Source organism: Furipterus horrens, unplaced genomic scaffold (genome assembly GCF_987537825.1).
Source record: "Furipterus horrens unplaced genomic scaffold, mFurHor1.1.pri manual_scaffold_13, whole genome shotgun sequence".
NCBI lineage: Eukaryota > Metazoa > Chordata > Mammalia > Chiroptera > Furipteridae > Furipterus > Furipterus horrens.
This window is the reverse complement of record NW_028327183.1, coordinates 55706211-55729433: the sequence shown is the minus strand read 5'-3', so window position 1 is coordinate 55729433 and position 23223 is coordinate 55706211. Positions and strand designations below refer to the sequence as shown.

Below are 23223 nucleotides of genomic sequence, written 5' to 3'. Positions count from 1 at the left end.
CTGGAAAGAAGGGGGTACTGGGCAGAGGGGAGCGAAGCGGAAAAAATTGGAACTACTGCAACAATATAATCAATAAAATACACTTAAAAAAAGAAATCACATGATTGCCACTTATTTTTTGTTGTGAGAACATCTCAGATGCACCTCCCTAAACCACTCTTCAGTACATAACACAGCATAGCTCAGTGTAACCACCAGGCTGTCCGTTAGACACCCGGGAAATTGTTAGCCTTATGACTGGAAGCCGATGCCCTTTGCCCACCGTCTCCTTGTCCTACACTCTGCTTGGTGAGCACCGTGCCACTCCCCGTGTCTACGGATCGGCTTCTAGAGATCCCACATGTACGTGAGATCAGTCAGGATTTCTCTTTCTCTGTGCGATCAAGCTGGGTTAACAAATGCCCTCCAGGTCCATTCACGTTGCCTCAAATGGCAGGGCTTTTTGTTTATTTTTACTGTGACACTCTTACCGATGTCCCCATTTCAACCCCCCCTTGCCCGCCTCCACCCAGCCCCCGCTGCCCTTCCCTCTGGCCATCACCGCCCTGCCGACAGTGTCTGTGGGTCATGCATGCGTGTTCCTGGACTGATCCCTCCACCTTCTTTCATCCGATCTCCTCCTCCCTCCCCTCTGACCTCTGTCTGTCTGCTCCAAGTGTCCTGCCTCTGTTTCTACTTGTTCTTCTTTCTCATGGTTGAGTAAAATTCCATTTTATTTATATTCAGACTTTGGAATATTCCACAAATCCTATCATTCTTAAACATGGTAACACTGAAAGGTGACACCCCCATCAGGCTGTCCCTTCAAACACCAAGGGAGGACAGTTCTGGGGAAAGCACACGCGGCATCTGAAGAAGACGGGGAGCACGGGGGGCCCAGAGAGGGCAGGAGGCAGTGGTTTGATTCATCTCTCAGGGTCGTCTCTACTTTTGCCCGTTTATTTACTTGTGGCTCACAGGCGACTCCTGTGATCTGAGGAAATGAAGACCCCATGACATGCATTGGGTCGTGTGGTGGTTAGAAATTAAGGACACTTTATCATCTACAAGTGGAAGAGGGCATGAGGTTTTAGATGTGTGGACCCAGACAGCCATGCGGGTGGACCCTGGTGTCACAGGGGTGAGGAAAGAAGGGGGGTCGTTACAGAGAGTCAACGAAGAAAGTCAGCATAGACCAAGGGAGAGAAAACACACATTTACTGTGGCAGAGTCCTGTACAGGGGTCCACAGACACCCCATACACCCAAACCGTGTTTCCTCTCCCAAACAAATTCGCAGACAGTTGCCCCAGCTTCAGCCCAGACTGTTCTCCACCACGTTCTGGGTCATCAGATGGGCTCCATGCTCCCCCACTCTGAATGGTGCCCGTCCCTTTCATGTTCACGTCCCGGCTGCAGCGTGGGCCCTCCTCTCGCTGTCTCGAGCCTGAAACAGCAGCACCCCGAGGGCCACCAGGACCAGACCAGCCACTCCCATGCGGATGAGGTTCTCCACCGTTTAGTCCTGGGGGCGGGAGGCTAGGGATTGTGGGGAAACAGATCACAGAAATAAGAAAGATAGAAGTCACCCCCAAATCATGGTTGTCCTCCCAGAACACCTGCGTCCCTCTGACAGGACCTGACCCTCTGCCCCAGCCCCGTCACTGAGGATTTCCCCTGATCCCCACTCCTGGCACCTGGGCTGTTCTGTGATGGGCTGATGGTGCCGGCTGCTCCTGAGAATCATGAATGAGGGGGTGAGTGAGGACTTGGGGGGACCGCAGGCCTTCGTCCTGGGGTCTGTGCTCTCCAATGCCCCACCTCTCAAATTACAACCTTTCCATGGTACTTCCATGAGCTCCGGCCCATCTCTGCCAGGTTCCCTGTCCCCTCCTTGGGTGATCTCAGCCTCTGGTGTGTTAACCAGACTAGATTCACTTTGGAGCAGCTAATGTCCCACAGAGCCCAAGGGTGGTAAGGAAGATGGTCACCATATGGAAATGGTTGTGTCCTGTGTGTGAGGCAGACGCCATCCACTTCCTTCCCTCCAGCTCCGAGACCCCACTAGCTCAGCAGCTGATGTCCCAGGGTCCATGGGGGAGGGATTGCTGTTGGGGTTCCTGAATATCCTCCTTAGTGGAGTCCCCAAAACTCCCCAATTATTACTCCTTCAGACCCTGGAGAGACAGAGCCCTGTGCAGTGTGAGCTTAGGAAGGACAGAGTTAGGGTCTCCTCACCTGACACCGGGATCTTCAGGGGGCACTGGGCTTTGACAGGATGTAGGGGGAGGTGCTGAGTGGGCTGTAGCACCTGCAGGTGCCCCTGTGGGCTGAGGTCACAGAGCTCATGAAGAATTGGGCCTACGTCTACCCAGTTCAGTAGTTAATCTACGACATGGGGGGGGGGGGAATGGACTGATATCTCATGGACAGAAAGTGACTCCTGGGCTCCGTGACTGACACAGCAGGGCCGTGCTCTCTCCTGAGCCACCGCTGGGCCTGGCTGCACTGAGAGGGAGGGGCTGTCAGGGGTTCATTCTAGAGAGAGGGGGGCAGGCTGGGCTGGGGCACTGCCTTTCTGAGCCTGTGAGACCCCTGATGTCACCTAATGTGACCGCAGTCTGTGAGCAGGAGGGAAGCAGGATGAACAAACATGAACCCGACCCTCAGAGCAGAGAAGGGACCCCTGTCCCCGCCGTGGGAGCTGAAGAGCTGGGACCAGAACCACAGCCCACCAGCCCCCCACAGAGACCCCCACTTACCGCTCTGCTGACCTGAATCTGTGGTGGGGGGTCCTCCATCCTCAGAGCTGCCTGGAAATTCAGGATGGGGGTGAGAGGTGGGTCTGCCTTCTCCCCTCCTGAGCCTGGCTCCTCTCCCAGCCTGGGCCCCACGTGTCCCTCTGCCATGACCCCCCACTATCACCTGCAGCCTCAGAACCCTGAGGTCTTGTGGCTCCCGGCATCTCTAACTGACTCCCCGCTGCTTGGACCCAGCCCATCCCTGAGTGTCTGGGGGACCCAAGACCCCTGATGGACCCTCAGAGCTCCCAGGGCTGCTCTGTGCTCCTTCTGAGTAGAGGTCTCAGTGACTCACCAGCTGTGGGGGTGGGCCCTGTGGGTGGGGGGCAGGGGACCCAGGGGGTCCTCGAAAGGGGGACAGAAGCGGCTGAGGGTCGGGGACTAACCCTGGAGCTGTCATCAGACCCTTTTTCTACGTCTGCTGTGTGGCCCACAGACACTGCCCTGCCCTTCTGTCACCTCTGAACCCGGAGAAGGGGAGGGGAGGCAGGACAGGGAGGGTCTCTGAGGGGCACATCTGTGCTGGGCGACCATCACTTAGACCCCTAAGTCCACTCCAACCTCAGATGTCTCCTGGGGACACCACCCTGTGTTGACAGCTCAGAAAGGATGGGGTCAGGGCCCCTCACCTGAAACCAGGAGCTCCAGGGTGTCACTGGGCAGTGACCACAACTGGGGGGTGTTCCTGTAACAGCCATAGCATCTGAAAGTCCACCTGCGGCCGGGGGTCATGGGGCCCACAGGGAACAGGGCCTGCATCTGCCCACTGGGGTGTGGCTGTGAGTCCAGGGTCCAGGGGAGCCTGTCCTCTCCTTCCTCAGTCAGAATGAACCTGTCAAATCCCCACCATGAGCCACACTGGAGGATCACGTTCCCTCCTGGGGTCACGACAGGGCTGGGCAGGACTGAGAGGCTGGGTTTCCTGCTGTAGGATCCTAGGAGAGAAGGAGGCAGCGAGTTAAATGGGGCTCACACCTCCCTTATTCCCCCAGGGCTGGGCTGTGATGGGGAGACACCCTTAGAGCACCCCCTTCCTATGGGCAGAGCCTGAGGCTGGGACCCCTGAGTGTCCTCTCACCTGTCACCACCAGCTCCAGGGGGTCACTGTGCTCTGACCAGCCAGCGGGGCTGAGGTACTAACAGCGATAGCTCCCTGCAGTGTACTCTGTCATGTTTGTGATGGAGAACTTGGCCTTGTTCTTGGGATCTAGTGGCTTCTGTCTGTCCCACGCCACTGAGATTCCCTCTCTGTCCACACGGTACTCCTCAGCCTCCAGGGTCCCCTGACACCAGATCGTCACGGGGCTCCCCCAGGGGATCACAGGGCCTGGCTCAGCCCAGAGGGTGGGTTTCGGGAGGGTCCCTGGAAGGAATCAGGGGCTGGGTCAGAAGTCATTTCCCAACCCCAGCGCCCAGCTGTCGGCCCTGAGCAGCTCAGACGTCCTTCATCCGTCATCCCAGACCTGCTCTTTTCCACCCCCAACCACTCACGGGGTGGCCCCTTGTCCCCAGTGAGGACAGCACCTGGGACACATGGGGAGACTCACCTGCCTGCACTGGGGTCCTCAGGCCCACGCTCAGCCCTGGAAGAGGGGCGCTGTGAGAGACCTGCCCTGAATCCTGAGCAGGACCCTCCTCCCCGTGAGCCCCGAGTCCTGGGTCCTGGCAGAACGGGGCTCCCCCCCCCAACATCTCACCCAGGCAGAGCAGGGCCGTGAGGGTGGGGGACATGCTGTCTCTCCTCTCTGGACCCCGCTGTGCAGAAGGAAGAGGCCTCGGTGTCCTCAGGGTAGACAGACGCACAGGGTGTGGCCACTGGGAGGCTGGCCCTCCCTGTCACGGGGTGTCACGTCAGCAGCCTCTCAGGAAGGGGAACAGGGTCTCCCCAGGAGCCCGGCCCTGATTCTCATGATGGAGCCTGAAACAAACCCCAAGCCTCCTGAGACACCCCTTGCAAGTGAGGTACCACAGGGCACGTCTTTCCAGGTCAGAGCCTCCCCTTGGGGCCCTCTCCCCCACAGTTTCCATGAGCACCTGCCTGCAGGTTTTTCCTGTGGACAGTGGTCACCAAGGCCCTGCAGATGCTTCAGGAAGAGCTCAGACCACAGAGACACATCACCCTCTCGCTGTGCAGGCAGGTCCATTGTCACCGTGACCGTGAGCACCAAGGGCACATGCAGGGAAGGAGGGGAAGGACACGCGCCCCTTGCCCTGGCCCCAGAGTGTGGCTTCTCTTTCTACCCCAGCCCCTCATGAACTTCTCCTTTTTCTTGGCAACAGCGTCCACCCACTCCTTCCAGGAAACCAGCCTGACTCACTCCTGCTCCTCCGAGCCCGTCCCCTGGGCAGAGCTGTCCCCACATCCTGCGTTCTGCCGTCTGGTCTTCACCCCTTGAGTACAATGAGTGGGTTAATGCGCTCATGTTGGTGACAAAGCTCATTCTTAGTTAAATGCTCCTCCACCATCCACTGCCCTTGTGTTACTGAGCAGTAATACTCGGTCTCTGGGCCTCAGTTTCCCCACCTGCAACGTGTTGTCATGAACCCCCACTCCTCAGAGTGGCTGTGGGTAGCTGTGCCTGGGACATGGAGGGACCCGTCCTTGCTGATTTCCTGATCCGATGAAGATGTGTGGGCTGAGAAATGAGAGGGTCAAGGTACCTGACTCTACAGTCAGGGTGGACGATGGACAGGCCCCCTCAAGAGCCCCCATGTGCTCCTAATTTCTGAAATACACACCAGGCTCAATGCAGAAAAGGAGAAGTAAAAGTTCCCTGTATCACAGGCACCTACTACAAATAAAACAGGCCAAAGCTGAGTGGCCGCCAATGCCTGGTATGAGCAGGGGGTCATCCAATGGGAGACTCCACTCTGTGGTCAGAAAAAATTCTGCCGGGTACTCCCACGCAGGGAGAGGACTTGGAACAAAGGGCAGTTGGAAGAAGTGTTTCCCCCTCCCCCGCTTTGGGGGTTGACGCTGGGATATCTCTGCCCACTGATGGCCCATGGTCAGCACTGAGCCATGTCCCCTGTGTGTGTGAAGCTGAGTCAATTCAGTGTCATCTGACATGGGTGTCTGGGCAGGCTTGTGTGAGGCTCACATTGGAGCCATTTTTTCTTTCCGTTTTTTAAAAAATATTTTATTTATTAATTTTCAGAGAGAGGGGAAGGGAGGGAAAAGGAAAGGGAGAGAAATATAAATGTGTGGTTTCCTCTCACCTGCCCCCAACTGGGGACCCAGCCTGAAACCCAGGAATGTGCCCTGACTGGGAATCAAACTTGCGACCCTTTGATTCACAGGACAGCACTCAATCCACTGAGCCACACCAGCCAGGGCTGGAACCATTTTTTCCAGGCACAACATGGTCAGATGCTAAGTTTGGGGAGCGCGCACCACGGGGTGGGGCACGTTAGCCCTTTCAGGTCTGAATATCAGGACAGCAAACTCTCTGTGGACAACTGGGCATGTGGGAGGTTCATTTCCAACAGGAATGGACATCAAGAAGAAACCCTTCAAACGACACCTGGTGGTGTGAATGACTGTCTACAGAGCCATTAATGGGACTTAAATTTCTGAGAAAACACTAGGAGTATATGGAACTCATTTTAACGTAAGCGTGTTTAAATATCTGGGAAAAATAGGGAGATCCAAGATGGCGGAGGAGTAAGTGAAAGCTACACTAACCTCCTCCCAGGACCAGTCTGGATTTACAACTTAATTGTGGAGAAATCATCTGGAATAACCAACTGAACACTAGCTGGAGAGAACTCATAACCATGGGGAGACAGAAAATGCCGCTACGTCACAACGTGACCAGTAGGGAGTGCGGAGATGAGAAAGCACTGAATGGGCTCCCACGGTGGCAGCTGAAGGGATGAGAAACAGCTCAGCAGCTGGGAGTTGCCCCTGAGAAGGGCAGGGTCTAAACCCCCAGCTGGGCTTCCAAACCTACAGCAAGAGAGTGGAAAGTAAAATAGTATCCAGCTGTGAAAAGCAAAAAACCACAGGATTTCTTGCTAGCTGGAAAGAGCTGGAGAAAAAGAGTTCTTAAGCGGATCATGTACAAAAATATTTTGGCCCCCACTTACCCTGGGCTCAAACAGCGGGAAGGCAGAGAGGACCAGATCCTAGTGCTGACTCATTCCCAGTACTGCAGGCAGACCATTCCCCTCTGAGTGGCGTCAGCCTGAGGGGAAGCAAAAGCCCCGCCTACAGGAATTAAGCTGCCACACCCTCGGTCCTTAAACCTGACGGCAAATCACAGATTGAATAGATTAACAAGTAAAGGAGGCAGACAAAGGTAGTAGATCCCTGGAAGTCTCCAACAGGCTGCCTAGGGCCAGACTGGTACACGATCTGACGCCACCAGGGGCAGATCCAGGAAGTGCAGATCAATCTGAGAAGCAGCAACAAACAATAAGAGTCACAAAAATCGGGAGACAGAGAAACAACCCACCCCCCATCAAAAGGAAAGGAAGAATCCCCAGAAAGAGTGCTAAGTAAAATAGAGGAAAGCAAACTATCAGAGATGGAATTCAAAACAGGTATTATGGGGAAGATCAATGAGCTCAGCGAGCTCAAGAAAAACTACAAAGAACTCCAGGGAAACTACAAGGAATTTACAGAGCATTACACCAGCATGAAGAAGGAATAGAAGCTTTCGATAAGAGCCAGGAACAAATGAAGAATACAATTTCTGAACTGAAGAACAAAGTAGAAGGAATTAAAAGCAGGCTAGAGGAAGCAGGAGATCAGATCAGCGAGCTGGAGGACAACGTAGACAAAAATTCCCAGACAGTGCAACAAAACGAAAATAGACTGAAAAAGAATGAAGAGGTTTTAAGAGAGTTGCAGGACAGCATAAAACATAATAATATCTGTATCATAGAAATCAGAAGGAGAAGAAGAGGAGCAAGGGATAGAAAACCTTTTTGAAAAAGTAATGACAGAAAACTTTCCTAACTTGATGAGAGGAAAAATCATGCAAGTCCAGGAAGCACAGAGGATCCCAATGAAGGTCAAATCCAAGACACATCCTAAGTAAAATGACAACATTGAAAGACAAAGAGAGAATAATAAAAGCAGCAAGAGAGAAACAGCTAATAACATACAAGGGACCTCCAATAAGGCTACCATTAGATTTCTCAACAGAAACACTACAAGCCAGAAGGGAATGGCAAAATATATTTCAAGCAATGAAAAACAAAGGCCTACAACCTAGAATACTCTACCCAGCAAGGCTCTCATTCAAAATGAAAGGTGAAATAAAGAGTTTCCCAGACAAAAGAAGGCTAAAAGAATACGTCTCCATGAAGCCAGCATTTCAAGAGATGCTAAAAGTTCTGCTTTAAGAAGATGAAGAAACAAAGAGAGACAGAGAGGAACACGAGTACAAAGGGGAAAAATGACAATGAATAAGTACCTATCAATATTAACAAAAGAACTTATGCATCGCTACGTTCCCAGCAGTACTATTTACAATAGCCAAGTGATGGAAACAACCTAAGTGCCCGTCTGTACATGAGTGGATCAAAAAACTGTGGTCCTTTTATGCAATGGAGTACTATGTAGCAGAAAGAAAGAAGGAACTCCTACTCTCTGCAACAACATGGACGGAACTAGAGAGAATTATGCTTAATGAAATAAGCCAGGCAACGAAAGAAAAATACCATATGATATCACCTAATGCAGAAAACTGAGGAACAACACAAACAAGTGAGCAAAATTGAACCAGAGGTATGTAAACAAGGAATAAATTAACAGTAACAAGGGGGGTTGGGGGAGGGAGAGACGGGGATAAGAAGGGGAAGGGTCTAGTCAAAGAATGTGTATGAATGACCCATGAACATGGACAATGGGGTGGGGATTGACTGTGGGAGAAGGAGTGCGCTGGGTGTGGGGAAGCAATGGGGAAAAAAGTGAGACAACTGTAATGGGAAAACAAACAAAAATGTTTAGTAGAAAAAAAATGAAAGCAAAATAAACAAATAAATGAGCCAGCAACCCGCCCCCTCCAAAAAAAACTTCACACATAGGAAAGTGAACAAAAGAAAATGTAAAGTATGGGAATGCCAGTTCAGTGAATATTAGAAGGACAAGTATTTTCCTTCACACTGTATATTTTTTCCCTACCTGATCCCTCCAAAATTTGGCATTCTGAAGTAAGTAATGACATAAGGTTCTTTGCATAAAACTAATAAGAAAGGTTGCTAATAGAGGTTTTGTCGACCATGACTCTGACTGGAATGTGAAGCCTAAAGGAGACATGCCTGGGCTCTGGTTGTTACCAAAAAACCCTGAGGAACTGGGATTGACTTTTGAAGGTAATAAAAGCCCATGAGAAGAAAAGGCCTGGTGCCTTGGTTGGTTGTGCGGTCCATGGTAATCTTTCCAGGGAAGGAACGAAAGTTGCTTTCCTGAAAGATGGCTAGAAGAAACCAGTAAAAGGCACAATGGAAAACGTGAAGGACTTGGAAAAGACAGGTGTTTACAGGCAAGGCTGAATGCCAGGTATGTGGTTCAGCTTCTGTGCCCTGAAGGGCAGACTGAAGGTCACCCTAAATGTTCCTTGTGTAAGTTCCAGGAAAACAGACTTAAAGATCATATGTGATCATTTTCCGCTCTTGTTGTGTTTATGCAAACAAACAGGATAAATTAAAAATGAACTTAATGCAGTCCCTTTAATGACAAGGAGGGTAATCTTAAGGAGAAAAATCGTGATTCAAAGAAAACCATAATGCTCAGTGGTAGACTATAAACTAGTGCAGCTAACTGTCTTTAAAGTTTATTTTTATTTAAAGTTTGTTTTCATTTGAAAGTTAAACTAGGTCTGTGACATCATCAAAGATGATTAATTTACAGGCAAGAATGTCAAATGTTTTGCCACTGGATGTCTTCCCAGAGGGGAAAAAATAAAAAAGAAGTCACCAAATGGAAGTCACGAAAATCATTGAGCAAACCTTCCAACACTGCACTATATTTAACCTAAACAGATTGCACAGGGCTCTATTTTAAAAAAGATTGTATTTATTTATATTTAGAGTAGAGGAAAAGAGGGAAAGAAACATTAATACGTGGCTATCTGTTGCACGCCCCCAACTGGGGACGTGGTCTGTAACCCAGGCATGTGCCCTGATTGGGTATCGAACTGGCAACCTTTTGGTTCAGAGGCCAGTGCTCAATCCACTGAGCGACACCAGCTGGTGCCATTCCATCTTTTTATTGATAGTGTTTCTCCTGGTATGCTGACCTGCTGGATGAATGATGTCCCTTTTTGAATGTTGTGGAATGGAATGACCCTGCGTGCCTTCTTTTGAGAATCTTTTCTTATGGACCCGCCACCACGTTTGAAGATTGACACGCATTGTTCTTGGTGATTTAATTTGTGCTTTTGCACTGCCCTTGGGTAGCGCCTGGTGAGCACATACCTCCCATCCTTCTTTATCAGTCATGGGGTTTTGTGATGTGTGCTTGCTTCATAACATGAGTCACGCCGGTCAACATTCCTGTGGTCACAACTCTACATTTCCTCTTTTTCACTGGGTAATTCCAACGTACTCCCCCAATTGGCTGAAGTGATTTTCACCTCCCCAACAAGTGCACGTGAGTTCTGAGTTCATCTATCGTCAGATCTGATATGTTTTCTTTTGCCTCTTGCAGGAATGTTCTGGGGTGATGCTGTCACAGTTTTGCTGACATGGCGCCATCCCACTGCGGTAGAAATTAGCATTATCTCTAAAAGATTATAGATACGGGTCAACACAGGGTGCATGGAGAGGTGTGGGGCAGACAGCTTACACAGTGGTGTCAATAATTCTGTAGTCTCCCAACTCTGCATTCGCCGGAGTCTCATTGACATTATGGGTTGACCATAAAGAGGGAATTTACATTCCAGAAATTGGCAAATGTCACAAGTTGGAGCACCCTATGGCATGTTTCTTCAGGGCAGCACACACCAGGTGGTTCGTTCAAACACCCACATGTCGATGCCAGGTGAGAACAGTTCTGGGGAGATGGCACATGAGGCAGCTGATGAAGGCAGGGAGGACGAGGGGAAAGGGAGAGGGTGGTAGGCATTGGATTTATAGTTCCCAGGCTTGTATCTGGTTTAGTTAATTTAATCATTTCTTGAAACCAGGTTAACTTCCATGAACTGAAGAGAAGAAGATGCAACAATGATTATCTGCTAAAGGAGACTTCTGGTCAAGATGGAGGCCTAGATAGATCTGTGTGTCTCCCTCCACAACTAAGAAGGAACACAACTACCTCAAAACTAGAGACAAGCAGAAGCTCCAGAAAATCAAGCTACATAGAAGTTCAACAGAAAAAGATATAAAGAAGAAATACTCATCCAGACAGGTAGGAGGGGTTGAGCCAGGGTGGAGAGGATGCGGTGTGGTCGCAGCAGCAATGGCGGCAGCGGCAGGCCGGCGGAAAGTGCAGTCACGCCTTTTAAAAAGTCGTGAGGGTGGAGGAGAGCAAAGGGGAAAAAATGGGACTACTGTAACAACATAATCAATAAAATATACTTACAAATATAATTATCTGGTAAAGTAGTGATTAGAAATGAGGAGCACTGTATTACATAACAGTAAAGGACAGGAGCTTTGAATGTGCGGACTCAAATCAGCCACAGGGGACGAACCCTCATGTGAGGAAAGAAGGGGAGTCATTGAAGACAAAGAGAGAGAAAACACACATTTACTGTGGTAGAGTCCTGCACAGGGGCCCTCAGACACTCCCTGCACCCAAACCGTGCTTCCTCTCTCAGACAAATTCGCAGACAGTTGCCCCAGCGGCGGCTGAGAGTGTCCTTCACCACGTCCTGGCCATTAGATGGGCTCCACACTCCCGCACTCTTCACGGTGCCCGTCCCCTCTGTGTTCACGTCCCGGCTGCAGCGTGGGCCCTCCTCTCGCTGTCTCGAGCCACACCCAGCAGCACCCCGAGGACGAGCAGAACCAGACCAGCCACGCCCATGCAGATGAGATTCTCCACCGTGTAGTCCTGGGGGTGGGAGGCTAGGAATTGTGGGTAATCAGGTTGCAGAGGTCAGGGCAGAAAAAAGTCACCCCAGAATCCTGAATGTCCACCCAGGGCACCTGCCTCCCTCTGACAGGACATGACCCTCTGTCCCAAGCTCCTCAACCCAGACTTTCTCCCACTCACCGCTCTGGGGGTCTGTCTTGTTTTGTGATGGGCGGATGGTGCCGGCTGCTCCTGAGAACCACAAAAAGATGGGACCTGACCCCAGCCTGTCCCTGCGTTCTCAGGTCTAATACCCACTTCTCACAACATAGGCTCTGTATCGACCTTAGTGACACCTCTCTCTGCGGAGGAAGGTCCCATCTGGACTCCTCATCGCTCACATGAATGCAGATCCCCATTTCTCCATCCTGGTGGAACCTATTTTGCTGGATTCCCAAGTTCACAACAGTTTTCTCTCCAATTCAATCGAGCTTTGCTCTGCTCTGGTTTCACTCTGGGACCCAGGACCACGTTGCTTAATTGCTTTGGGAGGAGAGTATCCACTTATTCTATGGCTGAGGATGCAGGTACTGGGATGAGGGGATGGTGATCTTGGGGTCCGATGTCAGGAGCCTATTGAGTTGAGGGTCTGGGCCTGACCCCCTTTTTAACCAAGTTCATCCCATTCCCCTGGTGTTTCATCACCTATTTAATCCATCAGTAATAATTCTTCACATAGTCAAGACTGCCTACCATAGGATATGTCTGCGAGTTTGTTATGCTTGTATGTAATTTACATGTATGCACATATACACACACATATACACGTTTAGACATTAAAGCACACAGACATCTATGCATATTATTTACAAATGCTAGTGCTGAGTCAGTACGTCATTATGACAGCATTTTTGGTTTTCTGTGGATGAGCAGATAAATAGCAAATATATGAATCCACACCGGATGTAATATGCTGGTCAGATTCACACACACACACACACACAAACACGCACACACACACACACACATGCGCATTGAGGGAAGGAGAATATATCAGGTGCAAGGAGGCAGGTCTGCTCTGGGCAGTGTCAGGAGTGAATGTCTTCCTTGGACGTGACCGTTGAGCTGATTTCTGAACGGGGAGGAGGGGCTTGAGCAGCCCCGTGAGGACCCGTCGCCCTCCCTGAGCCTCCCGTTCTCACTGCTTCTCACTCCCAGGGCCTCTGGGCCCAGAACCCTGGCACCTCCTCCCCTGACCGGCCACCAGGGCTGCCCCTGAGACCTGCCTCCCCACTAAGTCACTCAGGGGTCAGGATGAATTGTCCTCACCTGAGACCAGGAGCTCGAGGGCGTCACTGGGCTGTGACCACATATGGGTCGTGTTCCTGTAACAGCCGTAGCATCTGAACGTCCACCTGCGGCCGGGGGTCACGGGGCCCACAGGGAACAGGGCCTGGAAGAGCCCACTGGGCTGTCGCTGTGAGTCCAGGGTCCAGGGTAGCCTGTCCTCTCCTTCCTTAGTCAGAATGAACCTGTCAAATCCCCCCCATGAGCGACACTGGAGCGTCACGTTCCCTCCTGAGGTCATGACAGGGCTGGGCAGGGCTGAGAGGCTGGGTTTGCTGTGCAATCCTAGGAGAGAAGGAGGCAGCGTGTTAAATGGGACTCACACCTCCCACTTGTCCCCCAGGGTTGGGCTGTGAGGGGGAGACACCCTGAGAACACCCCCTTCCTGAGGGCAGAGCCTGAGGCTGGGACCCCTGAGTGTCCTCTCACCTGTCACCACCAGCTCCAGGGGGTCACTGAGCGCTGACCAGCCAGCAGGGCTGAGGTAGTAACAGCGATAGATCCCTGCAGTGTAATCTGTCAAGTATGTGATTGAGAACTTGGCCTTGTTCTTGGGCTCCAGTGGCTTCTGTCTGTCCCAGGGAACTGGTCTTCCCTCTTTATTTAGAAGGTACTCTTCAGCCTCCAGGGTCCCCTGATAGCAGATGGTCACAGCGCTCATCCAGGGGATCGCAGGTCCTGGCTCAGCCCAGAGGGTGGGTTTGTGGAGGGTCCCTGGAAGGAGTCAGGGGCTGGGTCAGAAGTCACTTCCCAACCCCAGTGCCCAACTGTCAGCCCTGAACATCTCAGATGTTTTTCATCCGTCAGCCCAGACCTGCTGTTCTCCACCCCCAACGTCCAAGAATGTGGCCCCTTGTCCCAGTGAGGACAGAGACCTGGGACACCTGGGGAGACTCACCTGCTTGCACTGGGGTCCTCAGGCCCACGCTCAGCCCTGGAAGAGAGGCGTTGTGAGAGACCTGCCCTGAATCCTGAGCAGGACCCTCCTCCTGTGAGCCCCGAGTCCTGGGTCCTGGCAGAGCAGGGCTCCCCCTCCCGCTCCTCACGTCTCACCCAGGCAGAGCAGGGCTGTGAGGGTGGGAGCCATGGTGTCTCTTCTCTCTGGACCCTGCTGTGCAGAAGGAAGCGGCCTCGGTGTTCTCAGGGTAGACAGACGCACAGGGTGTGGCCACTGGAGGGTGGCCCTCCCTGTCACGGGGTGTCACGTCAGCACTATGTCAGGAAGGGGAACAGGGTCTCCCCAGGAGCCCGGCCCGCATTCCCATGATGGAGCCAGAAACATCCCAAGCCTCCTGAGATGCCCCTTGCAGGTGAGGTGCCCCAGGGCACGTCCTTCCAGGTCAGAGTCTACCCCACGGGGCCTCCTGCCCCTCAGCCATCCATGAGCACCTGCCTGTGTGTCCTCCCCGTGGACAGTGGTCACCTGGGCCCTGCAGGTGCTTCAGGAAGACGTGGTCCCTGTGCCTGCAGAGCTCAGACCACAGAGACATGTCCCCCTCCCGCTGTGCAGGCAGGTCCAGTGTCACCGTGACCATGAGCACCAAGGGCACATGCAGGGAAGGAGTGGAAGGAAACACATCCCCCTCCCCCTGGCCCCAGAGTGTGGCTCCTTCCTATAACAGCCTCAATCCAACTTCTCCTTTTTTGTAGCAAAATGATCCACCCCACCTCCGTGAGAACCAACCTCAGAGTAATCCTGCCCCTCAGGGCCCTTGTCCCTCAGAAGAGCTGTCCCTTCATGCTGTGGCCCCATCTTCATTTATGGCACAATGAGTGGGTTACTTCTTTCATTTGGGGGACAAAGCTGATTTCCATTGAAATATTCCTCCGTGGTCCACGGCCTGTGTGACCTGAGCGCTCACGTTCCATCAGTCCCTGAGCTACAGTTTCATTGTTGGCATCATGTCACGAACCTCCGTCCTCAGAGGAGGTTTGGGGTCAGCGTTCCTGTGTGGGTGGGCGGGGTCCATCCTTGTTCATTTCAGATCCCATGAAGGTGTTGGGATGAGACATGAGAAGTCAGGTGATGGTCCCCACAGTCTAAGGTGGGCTACGGCTGTGCCCACTCAAGAGCTGATGCCATTTCAGAGGAAACCAAAACCAAAATCAAAAACGAAAGTTTCCAAAATGGAGAGGGAACCACAACAGGGAAAGGAGGCCAAAGCTGGGTGCCGCTTTGTAACCAGGAATTCCCAGAATAAAGGCTCCTGCCCCTGTGTGGGCATGACAGGTACCCTAGTGTCCCCTCAGCAGGGAGAAGGTCTTTTGCTAGGTGCAAACTGGAAGCTCTGTGGCCCTCTCGACCATCTGGGATGTCTCTGCCCACTGATGCAGTGCCCGGTCACAGCATTGAGTCACGTCGTGTGTGTGTGTGTGTGTGTGTGTGTGTGTGTGTGTGTGTGTGTGAAACAGACTCAATCCAGTCGAGTCTGACATGGGCGTCTGTCCAGGTCTTAGTGTGAGGCTCACCTTGGAGTCATCCCTGCCAGGCACATCCCAGTCAGATGCTAAGTTTCAGCAGCAAATGTCATGGGGCAGAGTAGCTGAAACTCTCCACCCGCTCTCAGTCCCAAGGCCAGGACAGCCCTGGGAGGGACTGTGTGTGGAGAACCAGGTGTATGAGCTGAGGTGAGTGTCAGCAGGAATGGACCCAGACTCACAGTGGTGTGAGCACTGTCTACAGAGTCAGTAACGGGGGTCATCATATCTGAGGAAACAGAAAATGAGGGACAGGGGATAGTCCTTTTATTGTATATTTAGATTTCTGAAAAAATAAAGGAGACAGTTGTATTCTTCAAACAACAGGGGTTATATTATAGAAGAATATGGAATTTTAGAATCAAATTAGGCAAACATCTTAGAGGTAGAAAAAAATTTTGAAATAACACTCAAAATATTATTTCCATCAAAATCAAGATGCAGCTGAAGATACAATTATGAAACTGGAAGGCAGCAATGGGGAAATGTTTAGGGTGCAATACGGGGGAGTGGAATTAGACAATAAGATACAGGGAGACTAGAAAGAGAGAATCCCATGGATATGGGGAGTTTCAGGAAAACGTGGTGAGGACGGCATCTGCTACAGCCGTAGAGGCTAACAGCTGGGTGTTTTGCAGAGAAGCAGAGAGCACACGCAGTGCCAGGGAGCACAAATCCAGGCTTTAAAAAATTATTATTTCAGAGAGTTGGGTTACAGTCCACTCTCTGAGTTAGACTTCAAACATCAATGTGCTCATTCAAACAGATGGCATTTCTGAAGAAACTATTATCTGATGAGGACACAAGGGCTCGTTGGGTCCAGAGGACATTTTTAGGAATGATTTCAGATTTATCTGTCCTAATCAGGATGCTATGTTTTAAAGTAGACTCTACCTGTATCCATGTATTCAGTTCTCTGAAACAGACTGTGCTCTGAGCTGAAGAGAAGTCTACATTGAGGGATGTGCCTAATAGAAATAAGGAAGCATGTAGACTCACACACGGGAAAGGGAACCAGAGCACGAAGGTGCGGATCCAAAGCAGACACACATGTAGCCTCACATCATTGGAGTGAGAAGGGAAGGGAATCATTCAAAGAAAATCAGTAATAGTTGGGAGGACCCGTCTGCAGTTCAATAGCACCAGAGTCTCTACAGGCAACGCTTAAGACGTATTTCATCATGTCAACAACTTGTACTGCTGTTGACGTTCTGAACAGTCAGGTCCCTCACTTCGTGCTCCACATATTTTTGAGAACTTCCTGCTCAACAAGATTTATTTTCAAGAATCTACCTCATTGAATGGTGGACTTGTCTTCTGCATTCACGTCCTCACTGCAGCGTGGGCCCTCCTCTCACTGTCTTGAGCCTGAAACAGCAGCACCCCGAGGGCCAGCAGGACCAAGCCAGAGATGCCCATGCGGATGAAATTCTGCACTGTGTAGTCTTGGAGGGGGGAAGCAAAAAAATGGGGGTAAAGAGGTCATAGAGGTCAGGGCAGACTCCAATCACCCGAGTTCCCCTGGATGTCCACCAGGGCACCTGCATTTCATTGACAGAGTTTGACACCCTGAGCGTAGTCCCATAACTGAGATTTTCTCCTACTCTCTAGTCTTGTAATCTGAATAGTTTTGGATCAACCCAGAGTGCAGCTACTCCAAAGGAAAAGAAAACATAAGATATAAGTGAGGAAATATAGAAATGCTTGTCATCTCTTCTGATCTTAAATGGGTCTCTTACACTAACAGTGCCCATCACTGTCCCTGAGGCGAGCATCTTGGGTGTCTTACCTTGCATTTTATTAGAAAGAAAAGATGAACTTGGGGGACTGTAATTTATTCTGAAAATCAGGACATGAAGAAACGAAGAGCTGGGTCTGCCTTTTCATTACTCTACCTCAGCTAGCATCTTTTATTTGTGACTTAGAATTATAATTTCCATGTGACAATTCTTTCTTCTTTCTATCATTCTTTCAAAAATAAATGATGGAATATGTATAATCCACAAATTTTTTGGATTGTGCACTAACATAACCCATAAGTGTTCATTCATTTTGTAGTCTAATAGGAGATCATAAGAAACTAGCAAAATGACAAAATAAAATATTTAGATAGATACCTGCATGAATGTACAGGCCTCTGTACACACAAGGTAGACTCTGATTATGTGACAAATAAAATTCCAGGAAAGACAGGGAACTCTGGCAGGGGAAGGGGCACTGGTATGAGTTCTTATGAGAGGTGTTTTGGAAAATGACCCGGTTCAGCTGACAACCTGGTCTTCATGGAAACTGAGCAGAAGTCCTGTCCCCTCTCCACGTCCACGTAACAACATTGGTCCCCAGAGGAGAAAGGACATGCTCAGAGTGGACTCGTGTTGTATATCCCACAAGGGTTCACTGGCACCAATTCTGTCAACTGATTTAGCTTTTTAAATACCAGGCAGAATAGGCTTCTGCTTTGAAACATGAGAGGACCAAGTCCCAGATACGGTAGAATTTTGTCACTGGGACCGTCTCAAGGGGGATGAGCTGACTCCATTTCAGCCTAGACTCCCAGTGGATCCTCAATCACCCTGACCCAGAAACGAGAGGCCCCTTTACTCTGTCTTCCCCTGTGGGCCTCAGTGCACAGGCGCCGGGATGACGCCGGACCCTGGAATCAGCACCACGGACAGAGGCAGGCATGGCACCCACTCTTTCCTCCCCACCTGAGCGGGGCATCTCCCCTTCATGCATCTCTTCCCACACTGACCACACAGGACCCAGTGACCTCAGCGCTACTTGAGACATGCGGTCCCATCCTTAAGTTTTCACCGTAATCCCCGGGATATTAGAAACAAACCCTTCTGTAAATATGTGATGTGTTGAAGCATAAACTCAGAATCTAGCTCAAGACAGGTGGACTTTGTGTGTCTGCTTGGCTAGGAGCACTCCGCTACCCCATAGACATACAGTTTGCTCATGTGGGTGAGGGTCTGTGAACCCTAAATGCTGCCTGAATCACGAACCAGAGGAGGAAGTGGGACTGTGCTGCCTCTTCATGTCACTTACAGTCCTATTTACTTTCTCCAAATGTTGGCCCTTCACACTCTTTAGTCTGCTCTATGCACGCGCCCAGCACCTCCTGGATCCTCAGACGGGGTGAGGCCTAGAGAGGGGGGACACCTTATCTTCTCTGTCTCTTTATGGGGTGATATTCCCCCTATCGATGAGTTCATTGTTTCTCTTTTCTCCCCATCCCAGCCCAGAGCTCTCCTGGGACAGAGTCTGCTCGCTCAGTGGACAGAAATAAGAACCCCTCACCTGAGACCGTGAGCTCCAGGGCATCACTGGGCTGTGACAGCAGGTAGGGGGAGGTGCTGAGTGAGCTGTAGCACCTGTAGGTCCCCTTGTGGCCCGAGGTCACAGAAAAGATGACGAAGTTGGCCTGAGACGGGGCGGCCGTGTCCTGCAGACGAAGCTGCTGGGGAGGATCCAGGGACCCCTCCCTGTGCAGGTGGAAGGTGTCAGACCTGACCTCGGATCCACACCGCAGGGTCACGTTTGCTCCCAAGGGCATCGAGGGCCCCGGCTGGGCTGAGAGGGAGGGTTTTATGTACAGTCCTGGGGGAGAGAAGGGGTGTGATGTGCAGAGAGTCACTTCCATGACCCATCCTTGGCCCAGAGCTGAGATAATATGTTGTTTTCCAGGGACACTGTCTCCGGCACTCTGTCACTCTGGGTGGCTCTTCTTCATCCCCATGACCCACACTCCTCCTTCCTCGCTCCTCCCTGTAGACCTCAGCCCATCCCAGCCAGTGCTCCAGGTCCCTCACCTGCACCCCACACCACCACGGTGACCCTGGGCTGAGCCCTCAGCAGACAGGACAGGGCCGGACAGGGTCCTCACCTGCGATCAGGATGTCCAGGTGGGCGCTGGGGGCCGACCACGCGTGGGAGAGGCTGTGGCCACAGTAGCACCTGTACTGGCCCCCGTGGGTGAGGTTCACCCGGCCCAGGGGGAAGTCGGGGCTGTGCTGCCCATGGAGACGCTGGGGGGCTGGGGGCCCCGTGTCCTTGGTCAGAGCGAATCTGTCACAGCCGGGCTCTGAGCGACACTGGAGGGTCAGGCTGTCTCCTCGCAGCAGCAGTGCACCCGGCTGGGCCGAGAGGGAGGGCGCCCTGTACACGCCTGGGGAGGGGGGTCGTCAGCACCCAGGGGACACACACCCACCACCCACGGGGCCGCAGGGACAGTTCTCCTGGTCCCTCCCTGAGCCTCCCCCTGTGGTCTGTCCCCAACACGCCAGTGTCCTTGACCCCATGACCCCCAGGGCTCTACTAGGCACAAGGTTCAGATCAGTTACTTGAATACAGGAAAGAACTGAAGACAAGTGTGGGCCACCTCACCTGTGACCTCGATGTGCAGAGGGTCACTGGGGTGTGACCACAGGTTGGGGTAGGAGCTGGGAGACCCGTAGCATCTGTAGGTCCCCCCATGGGAGGAGCTCACGGGGCCCACAGGGAAGGTGGCCTGGGTCCACCACCTCCCAGCAGAGTACCTCCATTCCGGTTTCATGCTTCGGGGTGGGTCAGCCCCTCCCTCCGTCAGCAGATACATAGGGCCCGTGATGTTCCATGATCTGCACACGAGGGTCACGTTTCCTCCTGAGGCCACCACGGGGCTTGGCTGGGCTGAGAGGGAGGGTGCCTCGTCCACTCCTGAGGGAGAAGAAGGACAGGAGGTAAAGGGACCATCACCCCACCTTCCCCAGGTGTGGGCTCTGAGGGGTGAGGTCCCTAAAGCCACACTGTTCCCTTCAGCCTCTGAGGAGGAGCCCGCAGTGGGGAGGGGACCCGGGTTTCCCCTTACCTGTCACCACCAGGAGCAGCGGGTGACTCCGCTCAGACCTTGTGTGCCCAGTGCTGTATGCACACTGGTATAGTGCTGCGTGGTGTGCGCCCACGGACTGAATGAAGAACCCGGTCTTCACGTTGGGGACCTGTGGGGTCCTTGTGTCCACGGGCTCAGTGCTGTTGTTTTGATACAGAGCGTAGCCCTCCGCCTGCAGAGACCCCTGACACCAGATGGTCACAGGGCTCCCCTTGCTGACCACGGGGCCTGGGTCAGCCCAGATGGAGGGCCTGGCGAGGACTCCTGGAAGGAAAGCAGACCTGGGGTGTTGGGATGTTTTTGTCCCCTCGGTTTCCCCAGCTGTCACTCCAAGGGCCCTCCCAGACTGTCCCCATCAGCCTATACCCGCTGTGTGCCCCCAGTTGCTCACTGGTGAAGCAGGAAATATGGGGGAGGACTCACCGGCCTGGACTTGGTCCCACGGGCAATGAAACAGGCCTGGAAGAGAGTCCCAGTGAGACTGTCCCCCTTCCGCACACACAGGAGCTCCAGAGCTGCTCTGGCCCCTGAGCACTGGGGTCAGACCTGGGGTGAGCACACCTCTCCTCCCCCAGGACTTCTGTCCCCACTGAGTGTCCTCAGTCCTGGGTCCCTTTGGGGAAGAGGACTTGGGAGGTGTGAGGCCTTATCCTTCCCTTTTATCCCAAACTCACCGAGGCAGAGAAGGGCAGTGAGCGTCGGGGTCATGGCGCTGTCTCCCAGGGTTCCCAGTGGTCAGGATGGTATATGAGGCCCACAGAGCCCAGCAGGACAGACAGACACACAGGGTGTGATGAGGTCCTGGACTGTGGGACGAGTCACAGTTTCCTTCCCTGCTGCTATCTGGTTGAGAAGACAGCAGGTTCTGGGAGTTTGAAACCAGAATGTGTCTCAGCAGACCCCACACGTCCGGCCTCCACCTCATGGGAACCCAAATCCAGAGGGTGACACCTGTCCCGGGACAGGAGGGGAGAGGACACAGGGCAGGACTCAGGAGCAGCCCAATTTCTGTTGTAGCTTCGACTTCCTTTTCTCAAACCCACGTGACCTTGGGAATTTCACTTCCCTTTCCCCAGACTCTAAATGCAAATTTGCTTCCCCTTTTTCTCCAACCCCGCAACCAATGGATGTTTCCTGAGTAGTTGCCTGTCCTGCATGAACTTCACTGGGGGAGGTGACCTCTCCCCCCTGGACACATGCAGTGCTGGTCAGTGACACCAGGCAGCACAGTGTGTAGGCAGTGGGTGATGTGGGTGTCGTTGGTAATTTGTTGAGGAGAAAAACAGGACAGAAAGAAGCAGGGGCCTCTGGCACCTTAGTCATGGAGTGTGGGGACCTGGTGGTGAGGGAGGGACCGGGACACCCTGGGGGGCAGCACAGGGCGCTGAGGAAGGGAGTGATTCTTCTACAGACCTGTAGTCACCAGCGAGTGCTGTACCCTGTCACATGGGCCTCTGCTCCCAGCAGGTGCTCCTGGGCTTGTCTTTAAGGTATTGGAAGCCTGTTCATTACTGGGGTGTGTGAGCAGATGGCTGCTTCGAGAACATTCTGTTCCGTGGGGAACAGACCGCACGGGTGGGGGTGGGTGATAAACTGATGAAGCTCCAACCCCTTCTCACCCCCATGGAATGAGCTGCTCAGTCCTCTCAGCGGTTTATGAGCATTTCTCATGAAAGCCTAACACAAACCCCACAACAGAAGTACATTTGAAGGGGCGTGAAAGGCCACAGAAACTTGTTTGTCATTATCTGGTCTAGGACGTGTGCCGAGGCCTCTGCTCTTAGCAGGTTGGCTCAGGGGGCGCCATGACAACACACCATGTGGTCACAGCCCAGGTGTGAGGGTCTGGGAAGGGGAGGTGGTCACTGGGATGGGTCTGGTTTGCTGGCAGATATGGGGACGCGCCCCGGCTTGGTGGAAACTCTCTGTCCTGCAGAGGTTTCAGGATCATAAGTGGGGAGAACTGAGTTGACCTGGGCACTGATTTCTGTCTGGGAGGAACAGAGGTGGCAGTTCTCTCTAGAGGAGAAAAGCCTGAACTCCTTTTCCTTGTGCCTTTTATTGAGAAGGGTAGAGTCAGGATACACAGATCACCAATTAACCCCAAAGGCTTTGGCTACTATTAACTTCGAGGGATTACAGATAACAATGGAAGGAGCACAGTGATTGGTTTAGGTCTAGGTGTGCGGGATTCTCGTGCCAGAGAACGACCAGGTGCAGATTTTCATACATTTCTTTTGGCGTGTGATTTTGGACATTTTCTTTATGTTAAGGAGGAGATACACAGAGCAGGGCAAGCTTCACAGCGTCATGTACATCCTTCAAGCCTGACTTCCCACGGGAACCCTTGGTGCAAATATTAGGTCTTGCCTGCTTCCAGCTTTACCAGTTTTCCGGTTGAGACTTACAGGCCTTTTGCAAGGCGTAGCGCACAGTGGGGCTACAGTTCCCAATACCACACAAAGCTGCCGTCTACAGGGAGGAGGGGGCTCTCCTTGGCGTGGAGAGTTGGGCTCAGCCCGCTCGTCAGCAACAGGCACCGTCAGGCGGAGAGACTGGGTGTGGCTGCTGCGAGGGGACCCTGTGGGAAGGTTCCGTGCAGGAGAGGGGCTGGGACAGGTGCACTGAGGTCCCCGAGAGGAAAACACCTCTGCTGGGCGCGGGGGGGCGTTCTGCAGGAGGCCAGAGAGGAGGGTGACAGGGTCACACCCACCGAAGGTCCTGGGTCTTCAGCTGAGAGGACGGTGGTGGTGAACTGGTCCCAGAGAGAAGGGCTGG

General features: G+C 52.5%; 1 protein-coding gene and 1 pseudogene across 2 annotated transcripts; both read right to left on the bottom strand.

Annotated features, from left to right (window-relative positions):
* Positions 1-1317: 1317 nt before the first annotated feature.
* Positions 1318-14181, bottom strand: LOC149995468 (leukocyte immunoglobulin-like receptor subfamily A member 5; annotated as a pseudogene). The gene is made up of 6 exons (XR_016507866.1): positions 14148-14181; positions 13993-14028; positions 13524-13808; positions 13077-13379; positions 1667-1714; positions 1318-1517 (listed from the first exon to the last, which is right to left on the bottom strand). The product of XR_016507866.1 is annotated as a leukocyte immunoglobulin-like receptor subfamily A member 5 (transcript).
* Positions 14182-16882: 2701 nt separating this feature from the next.
* On the bottom strand, positions 16883-21165 carry LOC149995467 (leukocyte immunoglobulin-like receptor subfamily A member 6; the record flags this gene model as incomplete). The annotated part of the gene is made up of 7 exons (XM_090261175.1): positions 16883-17017; positions 18876-19175; positions 19462-19743; positions 19962-20273; positions 20425-20709; positions 20869-20904; positions 21120-21165. Coding segments are annotated over 7 exons (1383 nt in total), but the record flags the coding sequence as incomplete, so codon positions are not given.
* Positions 21166-23223: the final 2058 nt, after the last annotated feature.